This window comes from Nicotiana sylvestris, chromosome 7, assembly GCF_000393655.2.
Source record: "Nicotiana sylvestris chromosome 7, ASM39365v2, whole genome shotgun sequence".
Lineage (NCBI taxonomy): Eukaryota > Viridiplantae > Streptophyta > Magnoliopsida > Solanales > Solanaceae > Nicotiana > Nicotiana sylvestris.
Window position 1 is genome coordinate 123,334,589 of NC_091063.1, and position 23,719 is coordinate 123,358,307.

Here is a 23,719-nt window from a genome sequence, read left to right on the forward strand (position 1 = left end):
CAAAAGCCAAACCTTTCCCAAGTGGCGACTCTGAATTAAATAAATAATCCCATTTTCGAATATTGCCACTTAAATTGGAAAAACTCCCTCGCATATTTACCCTTTGGGGCGGGCGCGCAAAAGGAGGTGTGACACTGAGTGCGTCTCCGTCTTTGATCAGTGCTCCCACCACGAAAGGCTCCTCGCGAAACTCCTTTTGCATTTTGGAAGGTGGAAGGATCTCCCCCTTTGAAGAATCAACTATATCCAATGGGGCAACGGGATTAACCTGAATCTCCGTCCTCTGTTCATCACGGGTCCCAGCTCGAGGTCCCTCCAAACCGCCTGTCAAGGGTGTGCCAGATCGGGGGGAACTCTAGCCAACTATCAATTTAAGGTCAGTGTTCGATACCCCATCCACTGCATCACCACCACGAATCTGAGCCACGCCAGCATCAAACTCCTATCCGGAAGCATCTATTCCCACGACCCGAGGATCAATCAACCCCAAACACTTTTCGAAGGGTGCCGAGAAGTTGCTTTCTCCCTCACCTTCAGCATGAGGATTTCTCGTCGCCCCGCATACTGGAGCCAATGGGTCAACTTTGGAATCCTCCACTCTGATCCTCTTGGGATCCGGTGGCTCAACCGATAGGCTCTCCTGCCTCTTCCTCTCCTCGTCATACATCAGAATGTCCCCTCCAACGGACAGCACCTCCCTCATCAGTAGGATCCCTCCTAGACCTGCATAGATGCAGATGGTAAAATGCACGATATTGAGAAAGCTACTAACAGCAAGCTACATCAAAATGCACGGATGCATCAAGACTCAAGGCTTACCAGGGCATCCAGCCTCCCACCGAGATCGGGATAAATCCCGCTACGCTTGGTCGGTATACGGGCAGATTGAGTGCAAACAACCAACCCAATGCTAAAGGTCCGGCACCGTGCCAGGATAGATCGCTGCGGCCAAAAAGATAAGAAAGGTACAGTTAGATGTATGAAGAAAAATTATCAATAAAGGACAAGGGCACCACGTCTACTTACGCTCAGCGTTCCACTTCTTAGGGAACGACATCTTTTCTGCTGGAATCAGATCAGACGTCCTCACTCGGATGAATCGGCTTAACCACCCATCATCCTCAAACTCCTCGGTAGGGGCAAAAAGGTACCTCGAGACTCGACAGTGAAGCTTAATTAAGCCTCCGCGAAGCAGACGAGGGCTATACATCCAGATCAAATGATTCAGGGTGAAAGGCATTCCCTTTATCATGCTTGAATAATGCCTAATAATATAAACCACGGGCCAGAACGAAGGATGGACTTGACTTAGAGTTACCTGGTAACTCCAGCAGAAGTCGAGAATCACGGGATCGATTAGGGGCGAGGATGGCCCCACCGGCCCCAAAGAGAATAGGTAGGTGTACACACTCAGAAAGCCGGCTTTATGAGCCATAATATCCTTATCCCGAGCGAGAATCTCCACGAGCACGGTATCTTCCCAGCAGCAATCTGCCTTTGCTCTTTTGATGTCCGTTATAGAGCTAATATATCGAGTTACAGGCTCGCGACGCCTTGACTTCGAGGAAGGTCTCTTGACCCTAAAATCAAAGGTCATCACAAAGGGTCCCGGAATGCATTCCTCGGCATGAGGGGGGGACTGGCCACTTCACCTCAAGGGAAAAGCGAAGAAGATGAGCCTGTAGCCTTCTGGGAAGCAGAAGTGGAAATATTCGTCATCCTAGGAGAAAATCTGAGGAAAGAAGAAAAAAGGGGTTGCGTCCCTGGGAAAGAGTGAGAACGAAGGGAAACAGACCTCACTAAGGGTTTTGAACACAAGATGGAATCTAGAAAGGAAGAGATGGGTATTTATAAAAGCATCATGGGTATATTAAAGGAAGCCAACCGCCACAGTCAATGCTAAAATCTGCAGGAACGGTGTGCGTAATGCGCCTTAATACCTTGTATCCATTCGCAAGGGCAGCAGGGGTTTCAGAACCGTTTCTTATCATTTCTTGTCGTCTTCACTGTAAGAAATGCGGAGACTATCTGTATGCGGCGAATCCGGGGGCCTGATTCCCCTGCCATAGAACCATCTAGCGGGCATGCCCCTCGAAGCTCGAAGCCAAGGTCGAGACTCATCCTCGATGTTCGATACATGTCGGTCCGAAGGATATCGTATTCTAATAAGTACATCAAGCTACTACAGGCACAAAGGAAGTTCCCAAGGCACGCGGCTTAACCTGACATGGCTGGTCTATTCGGGGCCTATTTTCAAGATGTCATGTCTAGCCGTCCTATCTTTATAACTTTACAGTTAATACGTTCTGTACCATAACGGGTTCCCCTCCTATATAAAGGGGATCCCCATTACTTTGTAGGCTCGGCTGATATTTTTCCATTTTCTCCACGAGTGCAATAATATCTCTCTCTCTCTCTCTCTCTCTCTCTCTCTTTTCTTTCTAACTTACTTGTCCTCACTGGCCTGAGGTCACCTTAATATCCATCGCTCTCTTACTTGTTCTTCATCATATAGCTTAGTATTGGCCGTAAGGAGCCTTCTTTAATTATATCTTCAACTGTTATCCAATCCCCGACTATCCCCGATAACTCGAATCCGACCCTGACATTGACCCCGAGGTCCCCATCGGCCAAACCTACACCCGGGCAGCAGGCCCTTCGGTTCGATTACTATCTCATTTTAGCTTACATTTAATCATTAAACTCTATATTATTAGCATCAATTGCGCTAACAACTAGCTCGGGAATAGATCATATATTTTTAGAATCCCATTTAGAAATTTAATTGTTGTTACCATTTCCACGGTAAACAGTTTGGCGCCCACCGGGGGGCTAAAAATAATAGTGATTATTTTCTTGCTGGTTCCATTGCAAAAACGCACGTTATCTTTCAAACTTTTTCTCGTCCAAAGATCTCTTCTTTCAGGACAAAGCGCCTGACTCGACTAGTGAAATGTGAAGCCGAAACCTCAAAGGCGACAGAAAAAATGGCGCGGCCGACCTAGAGGCCGGTGTCCACATGATTACTGGGGGAGCCAACATTCCCCAAGGACCCATGTCATAACGAGCGAAAACATCCACTATAGAGGAGGGACCGGCCCGAGAACGCTTACCTGGAGAAACCCTCGTATTCAGCGAAGAGGATCTCGAAGCTATGATGGAACCACACAACGACGCGCTAGTAATCTCGTTTCTCTCAAACAACACCAGAATAAAGCGCGTTCTTATGGATCCAGGCAGCTCGGTCAACATAATCAGGGCAGAAGTAGTAGAACAGCTAGGGCTACTCAATCAAGTTGTTCCCACCCCTCGGGTCCTTCACGATTTCAACATGATCAGAAAGGAAATGAAGGGAGAAATCACCCTCCCGATCGACACGTCTGGCACAACCTAGAATACCGAGTTTCAGGTCATCGACGGTGACATGAGATACAACGCCCTACTTGGCAGGCCTTGGATACACAACATAAAGGCGGTGACCTCGACCTTGCACCAAGTGATAAGGTTTCCCACCAGGGATGGCATCACGACCATACAAGGAGAACAATGGGCAGTGAGGGAAATGTTTGCGGTCCACCACAAGACGCCAACCCTCGCATGCCCGGCCTTGGACGAGGGGGGAAGCGTGCGGACCCTTGAAGACAACGAGGTTGACTTCTTCACACCCCTAACCTTTGTCGCCCTCGAGGAATCTGGCGCGACCAAGTCAATAGTCGAAGAGCTGGAGCAGACTGTCTCGATCAAACACCTCCCGGATCGCAAGATATACTTGGGGATGGGGCTGACCCCCAAACTTAGGGCAGGGTTTATTCAATTCCTTAGTAATAATATCGACTATTTCGCTTGGTCCCATTTAGATATGACAGGTATCCCATCAGAGATAATCGTCCACAAACTAAGCGTTGACCCCAAATTCAAACCCGTGAAGCAAAAGATAAGACCGCAGTCTGAGATAAAGCATGCCTTCATCAAAGAGGAAGTGGCGAAACTCCTTAAAATCGGATCCATCAGGGAGGTAAAGTATCCTGAATGGCTAGCTAATGTAGTGGTAGTGCCAAAAAAGGGGAATAAGCTAAGGATGTGCGTAGACTATAAAGATTTGAACAAAGCGTGCCCAAAAGATTCCTTCCCATTGCCTAATATCGATCGCCTGATCGATGCTACGGCCGACCACGAGACCCTCACTTTCCTCAATGCCTACTCAGGGTACAATCAAATCCAGATGAACCCCGAGGATAGGGAAAAAACTTCATTTATCATTAAATATGGTACGCATTGTTATAACGTAATGCCCTTCGGGCTAAAAAATGCGAAAACAATATACCAACGGCTAGTTAATAAAATGTTCGAACACCAAGTAGGAAAATCTATGGAGGTATATATTTATGATATGCTAGTCAAGTCCCTGCACGCAGAGGACCATCTGATCCATTTGCAGGAAACCTTCGACATCCTTAGAAGTGCGCCTTCGGAGTAGGCTCGGGAAAATTCCTGGGCTTCATGGTCTCAAACAGGGGGATCGAAATCAATCCTGACAAAATAAAGGTCATCGAAGAGATTACGGTGGTGAACAACGTAAAAGCCATTAAATGGCTAACAGGGCGGATCGGGGCCCTGGGCAGATTCATATCGAGATCGTCGGACAAAAGCCACCATTTATTTGCCCTACTCAAAAGAAAGAACAACTTTGAATGGACTCCAAAATGCCAACACACCCTGGAAGAACTCAAACAGTACCTGTCCAGCCCGCCTTTGCTGCACACACCCAAGGAGAATAAACGCTATACCTATACCTGGCCGTATCCAAAATAGCAGTTAGCTGTGTACTGGTCTGAGAAGAGCACGGTACGCATATTTCTATTTATTATGTAAGACAAACCTTGGGGGACACCGAAACCTGGTACCCCCATCTGGAAAAATTGGCTCTTGCACTAATAAGCGCCTCGCACAAACTGAAGCCTTACTTTTAGTGACACCGTATCTGCGTCCTATCAACTTATCCCCTCTGGAGTGTAGTGCATAAACCTGAGTTGTCAAGTTGATTGGACAAGTGGGCCATCGAACTCGGAGGGTATGACATCGAGTATCAACCTCGGACGGCCATTAGGTCCCAAATCCTGGCGGATTTTGTCGCCGACTTCTCGCCAACCCTCGTGCTCGAGGTAGAGAAGGAGCTTTTATTAAAATAAAGCACATCCTCTGGGGTATGGACCCTGTTCACAGATGGTGCCACAAACGTAAGAGGATTCAGACTCGGTATAGTCCTAAAGCCGCCTGTCGGCGGCATAATCAGGCAATCCATAAAAACCACAAAGCTGACTAACAATGAAACCGAGTATGAGGATATGATTCCAGGTTTGGAGTTGGCCAAAAGTTTGGGATTTGAGACTGTCAAGGCAAAATGCGACTCGCTCCTCGTGGTAAGACAAGTAAACGAAAGCTGCGAAGCCCGAGATGACAGGATGCAAAGGTATCTGGACAAAATCCAAATCGCATTACGTCGCTTCAAAGAATGGACCTTAGTCCATATACCTCGAGAGAAAAATTGTGAGGTTGATGCCCTCGCGAACCTAGGATCTTCCGCTGAAGAAGAAGACCTTCTCCCTGGAACCTTCGTCCAACTATTCAAATCTGTGGTCAAGAAAGGTCACGCGGAAATTAACTCCACCAGCCTGACATGGTATTGGAGAAACAAATACATCGTTTATCTGAAGGACGGGAAGCTACCCACGGATCCAAAAGAATCAAGGGCCCTGCGAACCAAAGCGGCCCCAGTTCTCACTCGACGAAAATGGTGCTCTCTACAGGAGAACTTTTGATGGTCCCCTGGCGATATGCCTGGGACCGGGCGACACAGATTATGTGCTCCGGGAGATCCACAAGGTCACCTGCGGAAATCACTCCGGGGCAGATTCCTTAGTCCGAAAAGTGATCAGAGCGGGCTACTATTGGGACAGCATAGAAAAAGATGTCAGGGAATCCGTCCTAAAATGCGACAAGTGTCAGAGGTTCGCTCCCATGATCCACCAGCCCGGGTAGCAACTGCATTTCGTTTTATCACCATGGCCATTCATGAAGTAGGGGATGGACATTGTCGGTCCTTTGCCGACGGGGCCAGGTAAGGCTAGATTCATTTTATTTATGACTGACTATTTTTCAAAATGGGTGGAAGCGCAGGCCTTCGAGAAAATAAGAGAGAAGGAAGTCATCAATTTTATATGGGAACACATCATATGTCGGTTCAGGATCCCGTCTGAATTAACATGCGACAACAGGAGGCAATTCATCAGGAGCAAGGTAACACAGTTCCTTGAAGACAACAAAATCAAGAGAATCCTGTCGACTCTATACCACCCGTGTGCGAATGGACAAGCTGAATCTACAAATAAAACCATTATTCAAAGCTTGAAAAAGAAGCTGGAAAGCACCAAGGGAAAATGGAGAGAAACGTTGCCCGAGGTGCTGTGGGCATATCAGATAACTCCAATATCAAGCACCGAGGAGACACCTTTCTCCCTAGTGTATGGTGTCGAGGCACTGATACCGGTGGAGACCGGGGAACCAAGTGCCAGATTTCGACACACTAGCGAGGGATCAAAGAACGAAGCCATGGCAATGGCCATCGAGCTGCTCGACAAAAGACGGGAAGCCTCGATGGTTCGGATGGCTGTCCAGAAGCAGAAAATCGAAAGATACTACAATAGAAGAACGAATCTCCGATACTTCGGAATCGGAGACTTGGTCCTAAGGAAGGATACTCTCAATACCAAAAACTCTAATGAAGGGAAGCTGGGTCAAAATTGAGAAGGACCGTACCGTATTCTTGGGATAGTTGACAAAGGATCCTATAAACTTGGTACCATGGAGGGCGAGCAGCTTCCGAGTAATTGGAATGTATCGATGCTTAAGCGGTATTACTGCTAGGGCGGCCGGATGAGGAACCCCACACATATCCTCGAGCAAACGTCACACTCTTTTCCTTCGACCAAGTTTTTTATCCCGACACGTGTTTTTGCCAGCAAAGTTTTTAACGAGACGACGTCCATACATCTCCCAATAAGGATTCGAAGAGCCTGCATGATTTCATTTGCAATCAACCCCGCCTCGGGAAAAAGATGAATAAGGCTCCGATAGGGAACAACAAATCAGGTCGAACGGCCTAAGGAGCTGCACTCGTGCGGGCCGACCTCGCAAAAATAAAACAGCATATATTTATGCCAAGCAATAAAGAATATCTTTCGGCATCTCGTACTCTAGAAAAGGGGATTTCAACATGCCCACGGCAAAGGCCTCTCCACCAAACGCATCCAGTGATACTCGGAGACTTAGCGCCAGCAATTCAGCACTCGCACGACCCCAGGGTCGGAACTCCGCGTTCATAAAGCCCCTACAAGGCAATTTCGAGCTCACAAAAAGTGGTCTTCAAGCTTAAACAAACTCGATAACTCTGAGATTGTCATTAATCGCCATGCGCTATAAAACCCAAAACTGTAAGACCCCTATCAGGCAGACTTGGCGTAACCAGATCTATTCTATATTACAACAAAAACTGTAAGACCTCAACAGGCATGACAAACTGTAAGACCTCAACAGGCATGAAAATCCCGAAGTTCAGGCTATACGTCGCATTTGTAAGAGTCCCGAAAGGGCATACCCTCGGTGTAGACGCATGAACTAGCACTCGGGATCAAAATGGCTCAGACCAAACACATATGACTACGGTCAAAACGGCTGATACAGCCAAACTAATGCGACTCGGGGATGCCCGACCGTCGCTAAACAAAAATCGCATGCCACTACTTTGAATATACTTCAGAAAGAACCTGTTAAAACAGGCTTCCCTCAATAGGCAAAAACGAACTTCGACCATGTCAGTTCCAAATCACAAGGCTTCGACCTACTCAACCTACGAGCTATGAACCTTCCGAGGTGCTCAAACATCGCCGATAAAGACTTGAAATCGAGGTTCTTCCAGAACCGACGACGAATTAGGCAAAATTATTTCAAAAGACCTTAACGAGCGGAAAATAAAGCCTACAGATAGCCCAGGGGAAAAATAGCGTAAGACCCATTGTCGCCAGCCAAACGAGCCTCCGGGCCGCACATCGAAAAGTCTCTATGACCAAAACAGCATAAGAGCCATTATCGCCAGCTTAAAAATTGACAACTTGAGGACTAAAATGAGCTCCAGTCGTAACCCGATTCGGAGACTAGATCCAAAATAGTTAACTATGCAAGCCTCCGGGACACATATTAAAAGGTCTCAACGACCAAAATAGCATAAGAGGCACTATCGCCGGTCTGAAAATTCTTAAGGGTCAATTAAAGCTCGAATTGCAATGCGACTCAGAGACTGGACCCGAAATAGTTAAACCACAACATGCCTCAAGGGCCGGCATAAAAGCTACTATCGACCAGCCGAGTAAGCCTCCGGGCCACGTGCCTGTAAGGTCACTTCGACCTGAAATACAAAAGGTCATTGTTGCTCGCCCATGAAGGCAGGAAAGAACTTTAGGGTCAATTAAAGCTCTAATCGTGACTTGACTCGGAGACTGAACCCAAAATGGTTGAAACAGCAAAATTCCCAAGGGCAAAAGATAAGAACCGTCATCACCCGACCGCGCGGGCACGGGAGAGCGAAAATCAACAAGGCTCAGGACAAACCCAGCTTGGAAGCCCAACACAAGACGGCAGCGCAAAAGCGTGAGATCCCTCATGGCAGTTCACGTCGGAGGCCGAATCAACTAGCCAAACGACAATTCCCAAGCCAGCCCTAAAGGGCCAAAGGGCTATATCGCAGGTCTAAAGGTTTTTTCGTTGATCGCTGCTGAACTCAAAACAAAAAGGGAATAAAGGAAACAAAGTTGAGGAATTTTCCTCATACATATGCCAAAATAAAAATATTGTACAACAAACAGGGAAATCAAAAGGAAAAAATAGTAGATCCTAATCTATCGCCGAACCGACGGCCCCAGAGGTTGCATCTAGGCGATTACAAATCCCCCGATGGCCCCTTCTCGACGGCGTCCCCCCTCTCCAGGGATCCACCACCATTTTTAACCCCACTCGAGCTGCCTTCCAATATGCCCTCAATGGTTATCCCTGGGGAACCCAGACAAGTGTGATCCACGGTTCGAGGAAAAATTGGGCCAGCCCCCTCGAACGCCTTCTCAATGCAGGAATCTGCGACAACTGCTCCTCCCCAATGCAAAGATACAAGCACCTCAGCCTCAACTTTGATCCAAAGCAATGCAGCACCAACTTAGAATAAAGGCTCTTATACGTGCCGTTATCCTCCTTCGCGCCCTGAAGTTGACACTCAATCAAGGTAACTCTCTCCCTGAGGTTGTCCCTTTCAGAAGACACCTCGTTCATATGCCGGCTAAGCTTGGAGATTTCAGCATCCCTGGCCCGAAGCTCCCCTCTCAGCAGGGCTTTTCCTTCTCAAACTGCATAGATCGGGGCACGAAGAGTTAAAAGCGGTAAAATTTAACAAGGTCTCAAATGATAGCGAAAACAAGGGATGGATAACCTGTTTGGTGAAAAGGGCTTTCTCGCGCTCACAAAGACTTACCTCATCCTAATACTGGGCGAGGGCCTAGTTATAAAGCTCCTCGGCCTGAAACCGCATAAAAAAGATAAGAGGATAAAGGGCAGAGCAACCTAAAGTAGCAGATAAGGCTAGATGAAGTTACCCGCTCACAAAGCCTGCCCATCTCGCCAAAAATAAATGAGGCGTTGACCTCGGAATTACCCTCAAGAATGATCGTCGGCCTCCCAAGTGCGTCTTTGCCTTTGATCAGTGCTCCCGCCACGAAAGGCTCCTCGCGAGACTCCTCTTGCATTCCGGAAGGTGGAAGGATCTCCCCCTTTGGAGAATCAATGATATCCAACGGGCCAACGGGGTTAACCTGAATCTCCGTCCTCTGTTCATCACGGGTCCTAGCTCGAGGTCCCTCCAAACCGCCTGTCAAAGATGTGCTGGATCGGGGGAACTCCGGCCACCTATCAATTCAAGGTTAGTGCTCGATACCTCATCCACTTCCTTACCACCACGAATCTGAGCCATGCCAGCATCAAACTCCTGTCCGAAAGCATCTATTACCACAGCCCGAGGATCAATCAACCCCAAACGCTCTTCGAAGAGTGCCGAGAAATTGCTTTCTCCCTCACCTTCAGCACAAGGATTTATTGTCGCCCTGGATACTGGAGTCAATGGGTCAACCTTGGAATCCTCCACTCTGATCCTCTTGGGATCTGGTGGCTCAACCGATAGGCTCTCCTGCCTCTTTCTCTCCTCGTCATGCATCAGAATGTCCCCTCCAACGGACGGCACCTCCCTCATTAGTAGGATCCCTCCCAGACCTGCTTAGATGCAGATGTTAAAATGCATGGTACTGAGAAAACTACTAACAGCAAGCTACATCAAAATGCACGGATGCATCAAGACTCAAGGCTTACTAGGGCCTCCGGCCTCCCACCGAGCTCGGGATAAATCCCGCCACGCTTGGTTGGTATACGGGCAGATCGAGTGCAAATGACCAACCCAACCCTGAAGGTCCGGCACCGCACTAGGGTAGATCGCTACGGCTAAAAAGACAAGAAAGGCAGAATTAGATGTATGAAGAAAAATTATCAAGAAAGGGCAAGGGCACCACGTCTACTTACGCTCAGTGTTCCACTTCTCAGGGAGCGACATCTTTTCCGCTAGAATCAGATCAAACGTCCTCACTCAGACAAATCCGCTTAACCACCCATCATCCTCAAACTCCTCGGTAGGGGGCAAAAGGGGACCTTGAGGCTCGACAATGAAGCTTGATTAAGCCTCCGCAAAGCAGATGAGGGCTATACATCCAGATTAAATGGTTCAGGGTGAAGGGCATTCCCTCTATCATGCTTGAATAATGCCTGATCATATAAACCATGCACCAGAACGAATGATGGATTGACTTAGAGTTACATGGTAACTTCGGCAGAAGTCAAGAATCACGGGGTCGATCAGGGGCAAGGATGGCCCCACTAGCCCCAAAGAGAATAGGTAGGTGTAAACACTTAGAAATCCGGCTTTATGAGCCATAATATCCTCATCCCGAGCGGGAATCTCCATGAGCACGGTATCTCCCCAGCAGTAGTCTGCCTTCACTCTTTTGATGTCCGTTATAGAGCTAATATATCGAGTTACAGGCTCGCGACGCCTTGACTTCAAGGAAGGTCTCTTGACCCTAAAATCGAAGGTCATCACAAAGGGTCCCGGAATGCATTCCTCGGCACGAGGGGGAGTGGCCACTTCACCTCGAGAGAAAAGCGAAGAAGATGAGCCCGTAACCTTCTAGGAAGTAGAAGTGGAAATATTCGTCATCCTAGGGGAAAATCTGAGGAAAGAAGAAAAAAGGGGTTGCGTCCCTGGGAAAGAGTGAGAATGAAGGGAAACAGACCTCACTAAGGGTTTTGAACACAAGATGGAATCTAGAAAGGAAGATACGGGTACTTATAAAAGCATCATGGGTATATTAAAGGAAGCCAACCGCTGCAGTCAATGCTAAAATCTACAGGAATGGTGCGCGTAATGCGCCTTAATACCTTATATCCATTCGCAAGGGCACCAGGGGTTTCAGAACCGTTTCTTATCATTTCTTGTCGTCTTCACTATAAGAAACGCGGAGACTATCTGTATGCGGCGAATCCAGGGACCTGATTCCCCCACCATAGAACCATCTCGCGGTCATGCCCCTCGAAGCTTAAAGCCAAGGTCGAGACACATCCTCGAGGTTCAATACATGTTGGTCCTAAGGATATCGTATTCTGAATAGTACATCAAGATACGACAGGCACGAAGGAAGTTCCCAAGGCACACGGCTTAACCTGATATGGCTGGTCTATTCGGGGCCTATTTTCAAGATGTCATGTCTAGCTGTCCTATCTCCATAACTTTCTGGTTAATACATTATGTACCATAACAGGTTCCCCTCCTATATAAAGGGGATCCCCATTACTTTGTAGGCTCAGCTGATGTTGCTCCATTTTCTCCACGAGTGCAATAATATCTCTCTCTCCCCCTCTCTCTCTCTCTCTCTTTTCTTTCTAACTTACTTGTTCTCACTGGCCCAAGGTCACTTTAATATCCATCACTCTCTTACTTGTTCTTCATCATATAGCTTAGTATTAACCGTAAGGAGCCTTGTTTAATTATATCTTCAACTATTATCCCATACCCGACTATCCCCGATAACTCGAATCTGACCCTGATGTTGACCCCGAGGTCCCCCATCGGCCAGACCTACACCCGGGCAGCAGGCCCTTCGGTTCGATTACTATCTCGTTTTATCTTACATTTCATCATTAAACTCCATATTATTAGCATCAATTGCTCTAACAACTAGCTCGGGAATAGATCATGTATTTTTAGAATCTCATTTACAAATTTAATTGTTGTTACCATTTTCACGGTAAACAAAACTCACACTTGTAGAATTTTGCATAAAGCTTCTCCTCTCTCAATCTCTGCAACACAACTCTCAAATGCTCTGCATGCTCCTCCTGACTACGCGAATATACCAGGATATCATCACTAAAGACTATGACAAACGAGTCAAGATAAGGCCGAAACACATTGTTCATCAAATGCATGAACACTGCTGGGGCATTGGTCAGCCCAAAAGACATCACCAAGAACTCATAATGACCATATCGGGTCCTAAAACCTGTTTTAAGAATATCCGAGTCCCTGGTCTTCAACTGGTGATAGCCTGAACGGAGATCAATCTTGGAGAACACTCTCGCTCCCTGAAGCTGGTCGAATAAATCATCAATGCGAGGCAAAGGATACTTGTTCTTAATCATTACCTTGTTTAATTGCCTATAATCAATGCACATCCTCATAGTGTCATCCTTCTTATAGAACCGGCGCACCTCAAGGTGACACACAAGGCCGAATGAACCCTTTATCAAAGAGTTCCTGAAGCTGCTCCTTTAATTCTTTCAACTCCATTGGTTCCATATGATACGGCGGAATAGAAATGGGTTGAGTGCCTGGAAGCAGGTCAATACCAAAATCAATATCCATGTCCGGTGGCATGCCCAACAGGTCTACAGGAAACACATCGGGAAAATCCCTCACAACTGGAACAGAATCAATACTGGGAGTCTTTGCACCGACATCCCTCACAAAGGATAGATACGAAAGACAACCCTTCCCAACCATACTCTGGGCTTTCAAGAATGAGATCACTCTATTGGGAACACAATCAGTCACGCCTCGCCACTCAATCTGTGTCATACTCGGCATAGCTAATGTGACTGTCTTAGCATGACAGTCCAGAAAATCACCACACGGAGATAGCCAATCCATGCCCAAAATGACATCGAAATCCACCATACTCAATAATAAAAGATCCCCACAGATCTCCAGACCCCCAATAGTCACCACACACGACCGATACACACGATCTACAACAACAGTATCGCCCACCGGGGTAGATACATAAACAGGTGAAGCAAGAAACTCACGGGGTGTACCCAAATAACAAGAAAAGTATGATGACACATATGAAAAGGTGGAACCGGGATCAAATAATATAGAGGCATCTCTGTGGAAGACTAAAACAATACTTGTAATAACAGCATCTGAAGCAATGCCATCGGGTCTGCCCGGAAGTGCATAGAAACGGGCCTGACCACTACCTGATCGACCTTCAGTTATAGGGTGATCCCTAGCTGACTGGGCGAGTGGTGGTGAAGTAACTGGCGCTGAAGCCGATGACTGATTCACCCGCACGCCTTAAACTGGAACCAACATAGCACATAACCATGCTATCGACTAATTAATAGTGGACTCCCCCACTTGGCTCAAAGCCATAGACCAAAACATACATAATAACTCATAACGCATGTACTTTATTACTGCCATAATACCATGGTGAGATTAAACTCAATCCTTCATAAGCTCGTGGAACACAGACCATCTGGTACTTTATATCTTCTGCAAATCTCACACTCACTCTCATAGTAGTCAAGCCTACTCTCTTGAGCAACCCAAATTCAAATTGTAAAACATATATTTCCCTGGTAACAGAGATCTTCCAATAAATGACACAAGGTATTACGCAAACTTCAGAACAATCCGCAGGAGATAACCTCACCTGTTTTGCCTCAAACTACCATTTTTGTATACCTTCCACCGTTATAAACATTTCGCAGTCACTTAAACTTCCTGAGTCTGAACTTAGACCGCGACATGAAATTTACTCCACTCCCAACTAGGAAACATGGAAAGATTCTTCACACTCCCGTAACTCGGGGCTATACCTCAAATCAAGATGAAAATCGAGCACCTAATAGTCCTTCTATCCTCCAGCAGACCCTTCTCGTCGCTTCCAATTCACATGAATACATCTCGCAGTCACATCAAACTCATCACGTAACTATCCAGTCATCACCTCCCTTAATAGGGACACAACAGAACATATGGATCCAGAAACACGTACTCATGAAGTCAACAGCTCAGGGCTCAAGATATAGGCAAAAATCCGGCCTCGAGTCCTCCAGACTGGCCCGACGTCAACGCACAAAGATCACATATTTCCCCTCGATCAGGGAATCACAAGTCATCGATGCATATCCGATACTGAGCGCTCATGCGCGAATTCCTTTTCAAGATGAATTAAGGACGCCCGATAAGAATTCATGAATGTGAAATTTTTCCTAAAAGTTCTGCAGACTTTCGAGGATAAATACAGACGTCTCTGTACCGATCCGTGAGACTCTACTAAACCTGCTCATGACTCGTGAGACCTATGTAACCTAGGCTCTGATACCAACTTGTCACGACCCTAAATCCGGACCCGGTCGTGATGGCGCCTCTCGTGAAGATAAGGTCAGCCGACACTTTCCATATCCAATTATTAACAATTAAACCATAAGAAATAAATTTAAAGCATGATAAGATAATCCAAAGTTAGTAAAATTGCATAAGTCGCGGAAAATAACCCAACACAGCCCGATACCGGGATGTCACTAGTCATGAGCATCTAACAAAATGGAATACTCCAAATGTATATAACTACAGTTTAATACAAAAACTAAGAACATGTAGAAGTAAGATAGGGAAGAGCTTCGGGCTGCGAATGCCAACAACTACCTAGAGACTCCTCGGATCCGCCTAAGCCGGAAATGATCAGCACTTGGGAGCGGGACCAGATACGCCTGAATCTGCACACAGGGTGCAGGGAGTAAAGTGAGTACTCCAACTCAGTGAGTAATAATCATAAATGAAGACTGAAAGCAGAAAATCACGTAAGGCACAAAAGCATGCTATAATGAGGCAGTAAAAACCCTTTTTTAAAACAGTAAATCAGCGAAAGATAGGTAAAAATCCTTTAACTCAAATTTAACTTCCTGAAAAGCCTTTTTCAACAATTAAGCACATAATTGACAGTCAATTATGGAAAATAAACACATAAGGTTCGCCCCTCGGGCACAGTATCAACAAATCCGCCCCTCGGGCAATATCTCAGAACAGTACCAGCCCCTCGGGCAACATCTTAGAACAATATCAGCCCATCGGGCTCAATCTCACATCACAATGGGTATCCGCACTCACTGGGGGCGTACAGACTCCTAGAGGGGCCCCTTACGGCCCAAGCGCAATATCAAGCCACCTCGTGGCATCATCACTAGGCCCTCGGCCTCATATCAATCAAGCCACCACGTGGCGTACATATCTCAGGCCCTAGGCCTCATAATCAGTATCAAATATTTCCTTACAATATAGGCCCTCGGCCTTACTCAGTTAAAATTCTCACAAGCCACTCGAGCGATAGTAAAACATGATTCTCAGCCCAAAAATATCATTTAAAAGATCATGTAAGTGTTAAAACAGAGTAAACATGGCTGAGTACGAAAAACAGTGAAATATAGCATGATTGAGTTCAAGTATAAAGTCAAAACAGTGAGGAAATACCAGTAAAAATTCCCGAAGGGTTCAAATAGTTGGCACAAGGCCTAAATACGGCATTCAACCCAAATCATGATGATAGCAAATATATTTCAGTCAAATATGCGGTAAAATAGTCATTCGGGATGGACTAAGTCACAATCCCCAACAGTGCACGACCCCACGCTCGTCATCAAGCGTGTGTATTACCTCAATATAGTGCTATGATGTACAATCCGGGGTCTCAAACCCTCAGAACATCATTTACAATCATTACTCACCTCGAACCGATAAAATCTCTAGCTCGCGACCCCTTTGCCCCTCGAATCGGCCTCCACTCGCGTCGAATCTATCCAAAATTAGAACGAGGACGTCAAAATATGCTAAGGAAACGAAGCCCAAGCGAATATAATCAATTTACAACATAAATTCCGAAATTACCAAAACCCGATCCCCATGCCCACGTATCGGAATTCGATAATTTTTACATTAATAATTTCCTTATCTCCCCACGAGTTCATATATATCAAAAGTTCTGAATTCCGACCGCAAATGGTCCTTCAAATCCTCAATCAAAGGTCTAAGTTTCCAAGCCCTAGTTCTTCAATTTTTTGCTTAATTTCCATGATTATTTAGGTGGAATTCACATTAGAATCGAGTTTTAAGTCCAAGAATCTTACCTCCAAGTGATTCCCCTTGAATCTCTCTTCAATCCCCTTCAAAAATCTCCAAAAACGACCAACAATGGAAGAAATAAATCCCAAAATCGCGGACAAGATGACCTTTTAAACCTTCTGCCCAGGCCTTAATTCTTTCTTCGCGAACGTAGTCAATGCCTCGCGTTCGCGAAGCACAAAAATGACTTTGACCAAAAATCCTCTACGCGAACGCGACATGCCCATTGCGAACGTGATGGTTCCTCAGACTTGCTCTTCGCGAATGCACTCCCTCTCTCGCGAACACGATGAACAACTCGACCTCAAACCCAGCTGACCAATTTCCTCTACGAGAACGTGCTCCCCTTCTCGCGAACGCGAAGCACAAACTTCCAGCCCTTCGCGAACGCGTAGCCTTCCTCGTGAATGCGAAGGCTTAAATCCCAGTCGTTATCAACTGACCCTTCGCGAACGCGAGGACCTACTCGTGAATGCGAAGGTCTAAATCTTCTGCAACACACAGTAGTTTTCTGCAATTTTAAACATCATGAAATGGTCCGATTGACCACCCGAAACTCACCTGAGGCCCCCGGGACCTCAAACAAACATGCCAACATATCCCATAACCTCATTCAAACTTGTTCCAACCTTCGGAACGCTCAAAACAACATCGAAATACCAAATTCGCATCGGATTCGAGCCTAAGAATTCCAAAATCTTCTAAATTACGCTTTTGATCAAAAACTCAACCAAACCACGTCCGAATAACCTAAAATATTGCACACACATCCCAAATGACACAACGGAACTATTGCAACTCTCAGAATTCCATTCTGACCCCTATATCAAAATCTCGCCTACCAACCGGAAATCGCCAAAATATCAACTTCGCCAATTCAAGCCTAAATCTACTCCGAACCTCCAAGACTCATTCTGATCGCGCTCATAAGTTCCAAATAACCTCTCGAAGCTATTCGAACCATCGAAACTCACATCCGAGCCCTCTAACACATAAGTCAACATCCGATTGACTTTTCCAACTTAAGCTTCCTCAAAAGAGACTAAGTATCTCAAACCTTACCAAAATCATTCTGGATTCGATACGACCAACCCGATACCACATAACACGGATACACGAAGCATAAAGAAGCAGAAATGGGAGAAACGGAACGGTAACTCATGAGACGACTGGTCGGGTCGCCACATATGTAATCTATAATATTTGCTTATAAATATATTATTTAAAATTTTATGGTATAAACTAATTTTATATTAAATGATTATATAAGAAAGAAATATAAATTATATGTGATGAATATGTAAAAAAGAAAAAAAAGATAGAATTTCTTTAATAGAAATAAGAAAATAAAATTTAAATAAAAGATAATAATATAACATTGAAGAGAGAAAAGAATATAAAATGAAATATTTTTTTTTAAGCAAAAGTTAGAGTAACTTCACTCTATTTTGGAGGAGAAAATAGAGGCAATGGTTAGAGATGGACTTAGCACCATGTTTATCATTTTTCTCAAAATCTTCTCGTCAAAGTCCTTTATATTAGTGCCTCTATTAGAAGGCTACATCGTTGTCCAATCCAAAGCTTGCTTCATATATGGCTAATTTGGAAATTAACAAAATACGTACAAATATATGCAATATATGTTGATGCATAAAAGGTGAAAGTTGTAATAAAATAAAAGTAATGCAGTAAAATGTTAAATAAGAAGAGATAGAAAGAAGGGAGAAGTGTTTTCTTCTTTCACTTTGGTGTATTTTTCCATTGCAATTACATGGCCTTTTATAGGCATAAAAAGTAAATATGATGGACATAAAGTAGGAAATTTAATCTTTAAGTTATTCACAACATAGGCATCCAATGTAGCATCCAATGTAGCATCCAATGTAGTATCCAAAGTAGTATCCAATGTACAAATTATTCATAACACTCCCCTTGGATGTCCATGTAAGATAATGTGCCTCATTAAAAACTTACAACAAAAATATTGGGATGTATATAATTATTTATAATATGCATTGCTTGCTGCCTCATTAAAAACCTTACCAGGAAAATCCAGTGGGACAAAACCTTGGTTAAGGAAAAGAGTGCAGCGTGTAGTTACTCCCCCTGATGAAAAATCACTTAATGTCTCGAAGACGACGCATTCCAATCTTATATATCAGCTTTTCAAATATTGAGGTTGGTAACGCCTTAGTGAACAGATCAGCCAAATTATCACTTGAACGAACTTGTTGTACATCTATTTCACCATTCTTCTGAAGATCATGAGTGAAAAAGAATTTCAGTGAAATGTGTTTTGTTCTATCTCCTTTGATATATCCTCCTTTCAATTGAGCTATGCATGCAGCATTGTCTTCATACAATATTGTTGGAATATTCTCTTTCGAAGAAAGACCACATGTTTGCTGAATGTGTTGAGTTATAGATCTTAACCAAACGCATTCTCGACTTGCTTCGTGAATGGCTATTATCTCTGCATGATTTGAAGAAGTAGCAACCATAGTTTGTTTTGTCGAACGCCATGATATGGCTGTACCTCCACTTGTAAATAAATAGCCTGTCTGAGATCGACCTTTGTGTGGATCAGACAAATATCCTGCATCTGCATAACCAATCAATGATGGCTTGGATTCATTTGAATAAAATAAACCCATATCAATGGTCCCTTGGAGGTATCTGAATATATGTTTAATACCATTCCAGTGTCTTTGTGTTGGCGAAGTACTAAATCTTGCCAATAAGCTTACTGAGAAAGCTATATCTGGTCGGGAATTATTGGCAAGATACATTAATGCCCCAATTGCACTAAGATATGGTACTTCGGCACCAAGAAGCTCTTCATCATTTTCATGAGGTCGGAATGGATCTTTCTTTATATCAAGTGATCTCACAACCATCGGGGTACTCAATGGATGTGCTTTATCCATATAGAATCGCTTTAAAATCTTTTCGATGTATGTTGATTGATGGACAAATATTCCATCTTTCATATACTCAATTTGTAGACCAAGACAAAATTTTGTCTTTCCAAGATCTTTCATTTCAAATTCTTTCTTCAAACAGTCTACTGTTTTTGGAAGCTCCCCAGGAGTTCCAATGATATTTAAATCATCAACATACACGACGATTATAACAAATTCAGATCCAGACCTTTTTATAAAGACACAAGGACAAATTGGATCATTCTTGTACCCTTCTTTCAACAGGTATTCACTCAGGCGATTGTACCACATACGACCTGATTGTTTCAATCCGTATAAAGATTTCTGAAGCTTTATTGAACAAGTTTCTCGAAAACTTTTATATGCTTCTGGCACTTTAAATCCCTCAGGTACTTTCATAAAAATTTCGTTGTCTAATGATCCATACAAATAGGCTGTAACAACATCCATTAGATGCATATCAAGTTTTTCTTGCACTGCCATATTTATGAGATACCTGAAGGTGATAGCATCCACTACAGGAGAATATGTCTCCATATAATCAATTCCAGGCCTTTGGGAAAACCCTTGTGCCACAAGTCGTGCTTTATATCTAACGACTTCATTTTTATCATTTCGTTTTCGCACAAAAACCCATTTATACCCTACTGGCTTTATGCCTTCAGGTGTTCGAACTATGGGTCCGAAGACTTCACGTTTTCCAAGTGAAGTTAACTCTGCCTGGATAGCGTCTTTCCATTTTGGCCAATCATTTCTCTGTTTACATTCATTGACAGATTTTGGTTCAAGATCCTCATCTTGTTGTATTATTTCAACAGCAACATTATAAGAAAAAATGTTATCAATAACAATATTATTTCGGTTCCATCTTTTTCCCGGTTGAGACATAACTTATTGATATCTCTTCATTTTCATTATTTTCAGGTACCTGGACCTCTCCTAGGGTCTTATCATTTGTTACGTCTTGGGGCTCTTCTTGAGCCACTACCTCTGTGTTATGTTCACTTTGATCACTTGCTCCTTTTCTTCTTCGAAGATTTTTAACTTTAGAACCGATTGGTCTACCACGTTTCAAGCATGGCTTAGACTTATTTGCTTTAATTAATTGTCCTGCCGGGATATCAACTCGAATTGGAGCATTAGCAGCTGGAATATGTGACTTAGTCACCCTTGGTAGGTCAGTGAATGCATCTGGCAATTGATTTGCAATATTTTGTAAATGAATAATCTTTTGAACCTCTTGTTCACATTGATTTGTTCGAGGATCTAAATGAGACAGTGATAATGCATTCCAATCTATCTTCTTTTTCAGCTGCTTATTTTCTCCCCCTAATGTTGGATATACTGATTCATCAAAATGGCAATCAGAAAATCTTGCCGTAAATATATCTCCAGTCATCGGCTCTAGATATTTTATAATAGAAGGAGATTCATATCCAACATATATCCCCAACCTTCTTTGAGGACCCATCTTTGTGTGTTGTGGTGGAGCAATTGGAACATATATCGCACAACCAAAGATCCTAAGATGGGAAATATTTGGCTCCTGACCAAAAGCCAATTGCAATAGGGAGACTTTATGATAACTTGTGGGCCTTATCCGCACAAGTGATGTTGCATGCAAAATAGCATGACCCCATACTGAAATGGGAAGTTTTGTTCTCATAAGCATGGGTATAGCAATTAATTGGAGGCGTTTGATCTATGATTCTGCTAGACCATTTTGTGTATGAACATGAGCAACCGGATGCTCAATTGTTATCCCAGTTGAAATACAATAATCATTAAAGGCTTGGGATGTAAACTCACCAGCATTATCAAGACGAATTGTCTTAATTGCATAATCTGGAAATTGTGCTCTTAGCTTTATTATTTGAGCCAACAATCTCGCAAATGCCATATTGCGAGTTGATAGTAAGCACACATGTGACCATCTTGTAGATGCATCTACCAAAACCATATAATATTTGAATGGTCCACATGGAGGGTGAATGGGCCCACATATATCACCCTGTATACGTTCCAGAAATGCAGGGGATTCCATCCTAACTTTAATAGTTGATGGTCTAATAATTAATTTTCCTTGAGAACATGCAGCACAAGAGAATTCCTTAAATTGAAGAATCTTCTGATTCTTCATTGCATGTCCATGTGAATTCTCAATTATTTTACGCATCATATTAGAACCAGGATGGCCCAACCGGTCATGCCAAATAATAAAATTATCTTGATTAGTAAACTTCTCGTTTACTATGGCATGTGTTTCAATCCTGCTAATACTTGTGTAGTATAAGCCGGAGGAAAGAGCAGGTAACATTTCAAGCACATATTTCTTACCGGACATTATTGTAGTAATATAAAGATATTCAATCTTTTCATCATTTGTAGTCTCAATATGATAGCCATTTTGGCGAATATCTTTGAAACTTAATAAGTTTCTTTGAGATTTACTACAATATAGTGCTTCATCAATAGCCAAATTTGTTCCTCCTGGTAGTAATAAATTGGCTCTTCCAGAACCTTCAATTAATCTTGTACTACCGGATATTGTATTAACATTCGCTTTTTTCATTACCAAATAAGAGAAATATCTCTTATCTTTTAAAATAGTGTGTGTTGTAGCACTATCCAGAAGACATATATCATCTTTATTAATCTTGAGTCCAACTGAAGACTGGGGAATTTTCATATTCTTCATAAAAAAGACAAATAATACATCATAAGAAATATGAAAGACAAGCGAAAAAAAACATTAAGAAATACATTAGGAATGTAGAAACTAGCAACACATGATGCATTAGGAAAATACACTCAAGAAAAATAAATTAGTTGCAAACATAAAAATAACAACTTTTATAGCTTCATTCCCCAGTAAGATGATTAGTTCTTCAGTCAATATCCTCAAAGAAGTCTCCAACTTCTAAATGAGTAATATTTGTTAGGCCTTCAAAATCATCATCTTTATATGCAAGATGTGCCTTAGAATCATATTTATTTGAGGGACCTGCTTCATCATCATTATTTTGAAAGGTCAAGTGTGCCTCCACATTATTTTCTTTTTTCTTGAGGGAGGCTTGATAAAGTTTGACAAAATGTTCTGGCGTACGACAAATGCGTGCCCAATGACCTCTCATACCACATCGGTGACACATACTAGCTTTACCTTTTGAATGATTAATTTGAGAACCCTTATTGTTCTCCAATTTATTTCCACCATAATGACGATAATTGTTTCGCCCCCTGCCACGTCCACGTTTACGACCATGTCCACGACCACGGTAATTATTTTGTTTTCTTTCAAACTTATCATATGTTGCTACAGCATTCACTTCCGGAAATGGAGCTGACCCAGTGGGACGGGCTTCATGATTTTTCATTAATAGAGTATTATTCTGCTCAGCCACAAGTAGGCATGTGATTAACTCAGAATATTTCTTAAAACCTTTTTCACGGTATTGTTGTTGTAGCACCACATTTGAAGCGTGAAAAGTAGAAAATATTTTTTCCAATAAGTCCTCATCTGTGATAGTGTCTCCACATAATTTTAATAGAGAACTTACTTTAAAGATAGCAGAATTATACTCACTTACGGTTTTAAAGTCTTGCAACCTTAAATGTATCCACTCATACCGAGCTTTCGGTAATACCGTAAGTTTTAGGTGGTCATATCGATCCTTCAAATTAATCCATAATTCAAGTGGATCTTTTACGGTTAAATATTCAGTTTTTAACCCTTCATGTAGATGATGACGAAGGAAAATCATGGCCTTCGCTTTATCCTGATTTGATGCTTCATTTCCTTGTATAATAGTATTTCCAAGACCTTTAGCGTCAAGGTGAATTTCAGCATCAAGAACCCATGATAAATAGTTCCTTCCGGTGATGTCAAGTGCCACAAATTCAAGTTTTGATAAATTTGACATAGTGAAAACTATCATAAAAGATGAATAAGTTAGAGAAATAATTATAATAATAAACAATTAATGAAAACAAAACGATTAAGGTAAAAGAAATGAAAATAGAGCTATATCATGTTAACAATCTACTATTTCATTTTATTCTTGCCATAAAGTAGAAATTACATACTTGTTTCATTTCACTTTATATTATTGATATATATGTGTTAATAGAATTGAACGTGACTAACATTATTTATATGTTCCAATAAATA

The 23,719-nt window shown here is 43.2% G+C and overlaps 1 protein-coding gene across 1 annotated transcript; it reads left to right on the forward strand.

Annotated features, from left to right (window-relative positions):
* Nucleotides 1–6,062: 6,062 nt before the first annotated feature.
* On the forward strand, nucleotides 6,063–6,804 carry LOC138873717 (uncharacterized). The gene is made up of 2 exons (XM_070152194.1): nucleotides 6,063–6,118; nucleotides 6,246–6,804. The coding sequence occupies exons 1-2, from the start codon at nucleotides 6,063–6,065 to the stop codon at nucleotides 6,802–6,804; spliced, it is 615 nt and encodes a 204-aa protein (XP_070008295.1).
* The last annotated feature ends 16,915 nt before the right edge of the window (nucleotides 6,805–23,719 follow it).

Excerpts from the sequence above, each read along its gene's own strand:
- LOC138873717 (XM_070152194.1), top strand. The coding sequence starts at position 6,063 with ATGGCCATTCATGAAGTAGGGGATGGACATTGTCGGTCCTTTGCCGAC. Across the intron at positions 6,119-6,245 it reads TCCTTTGCCGACGGGGCCAG|GATCCCGTCTGAATTAACAT; the intron begins GTAAGGCTAGAT and ends ATGTCGGTTCAG.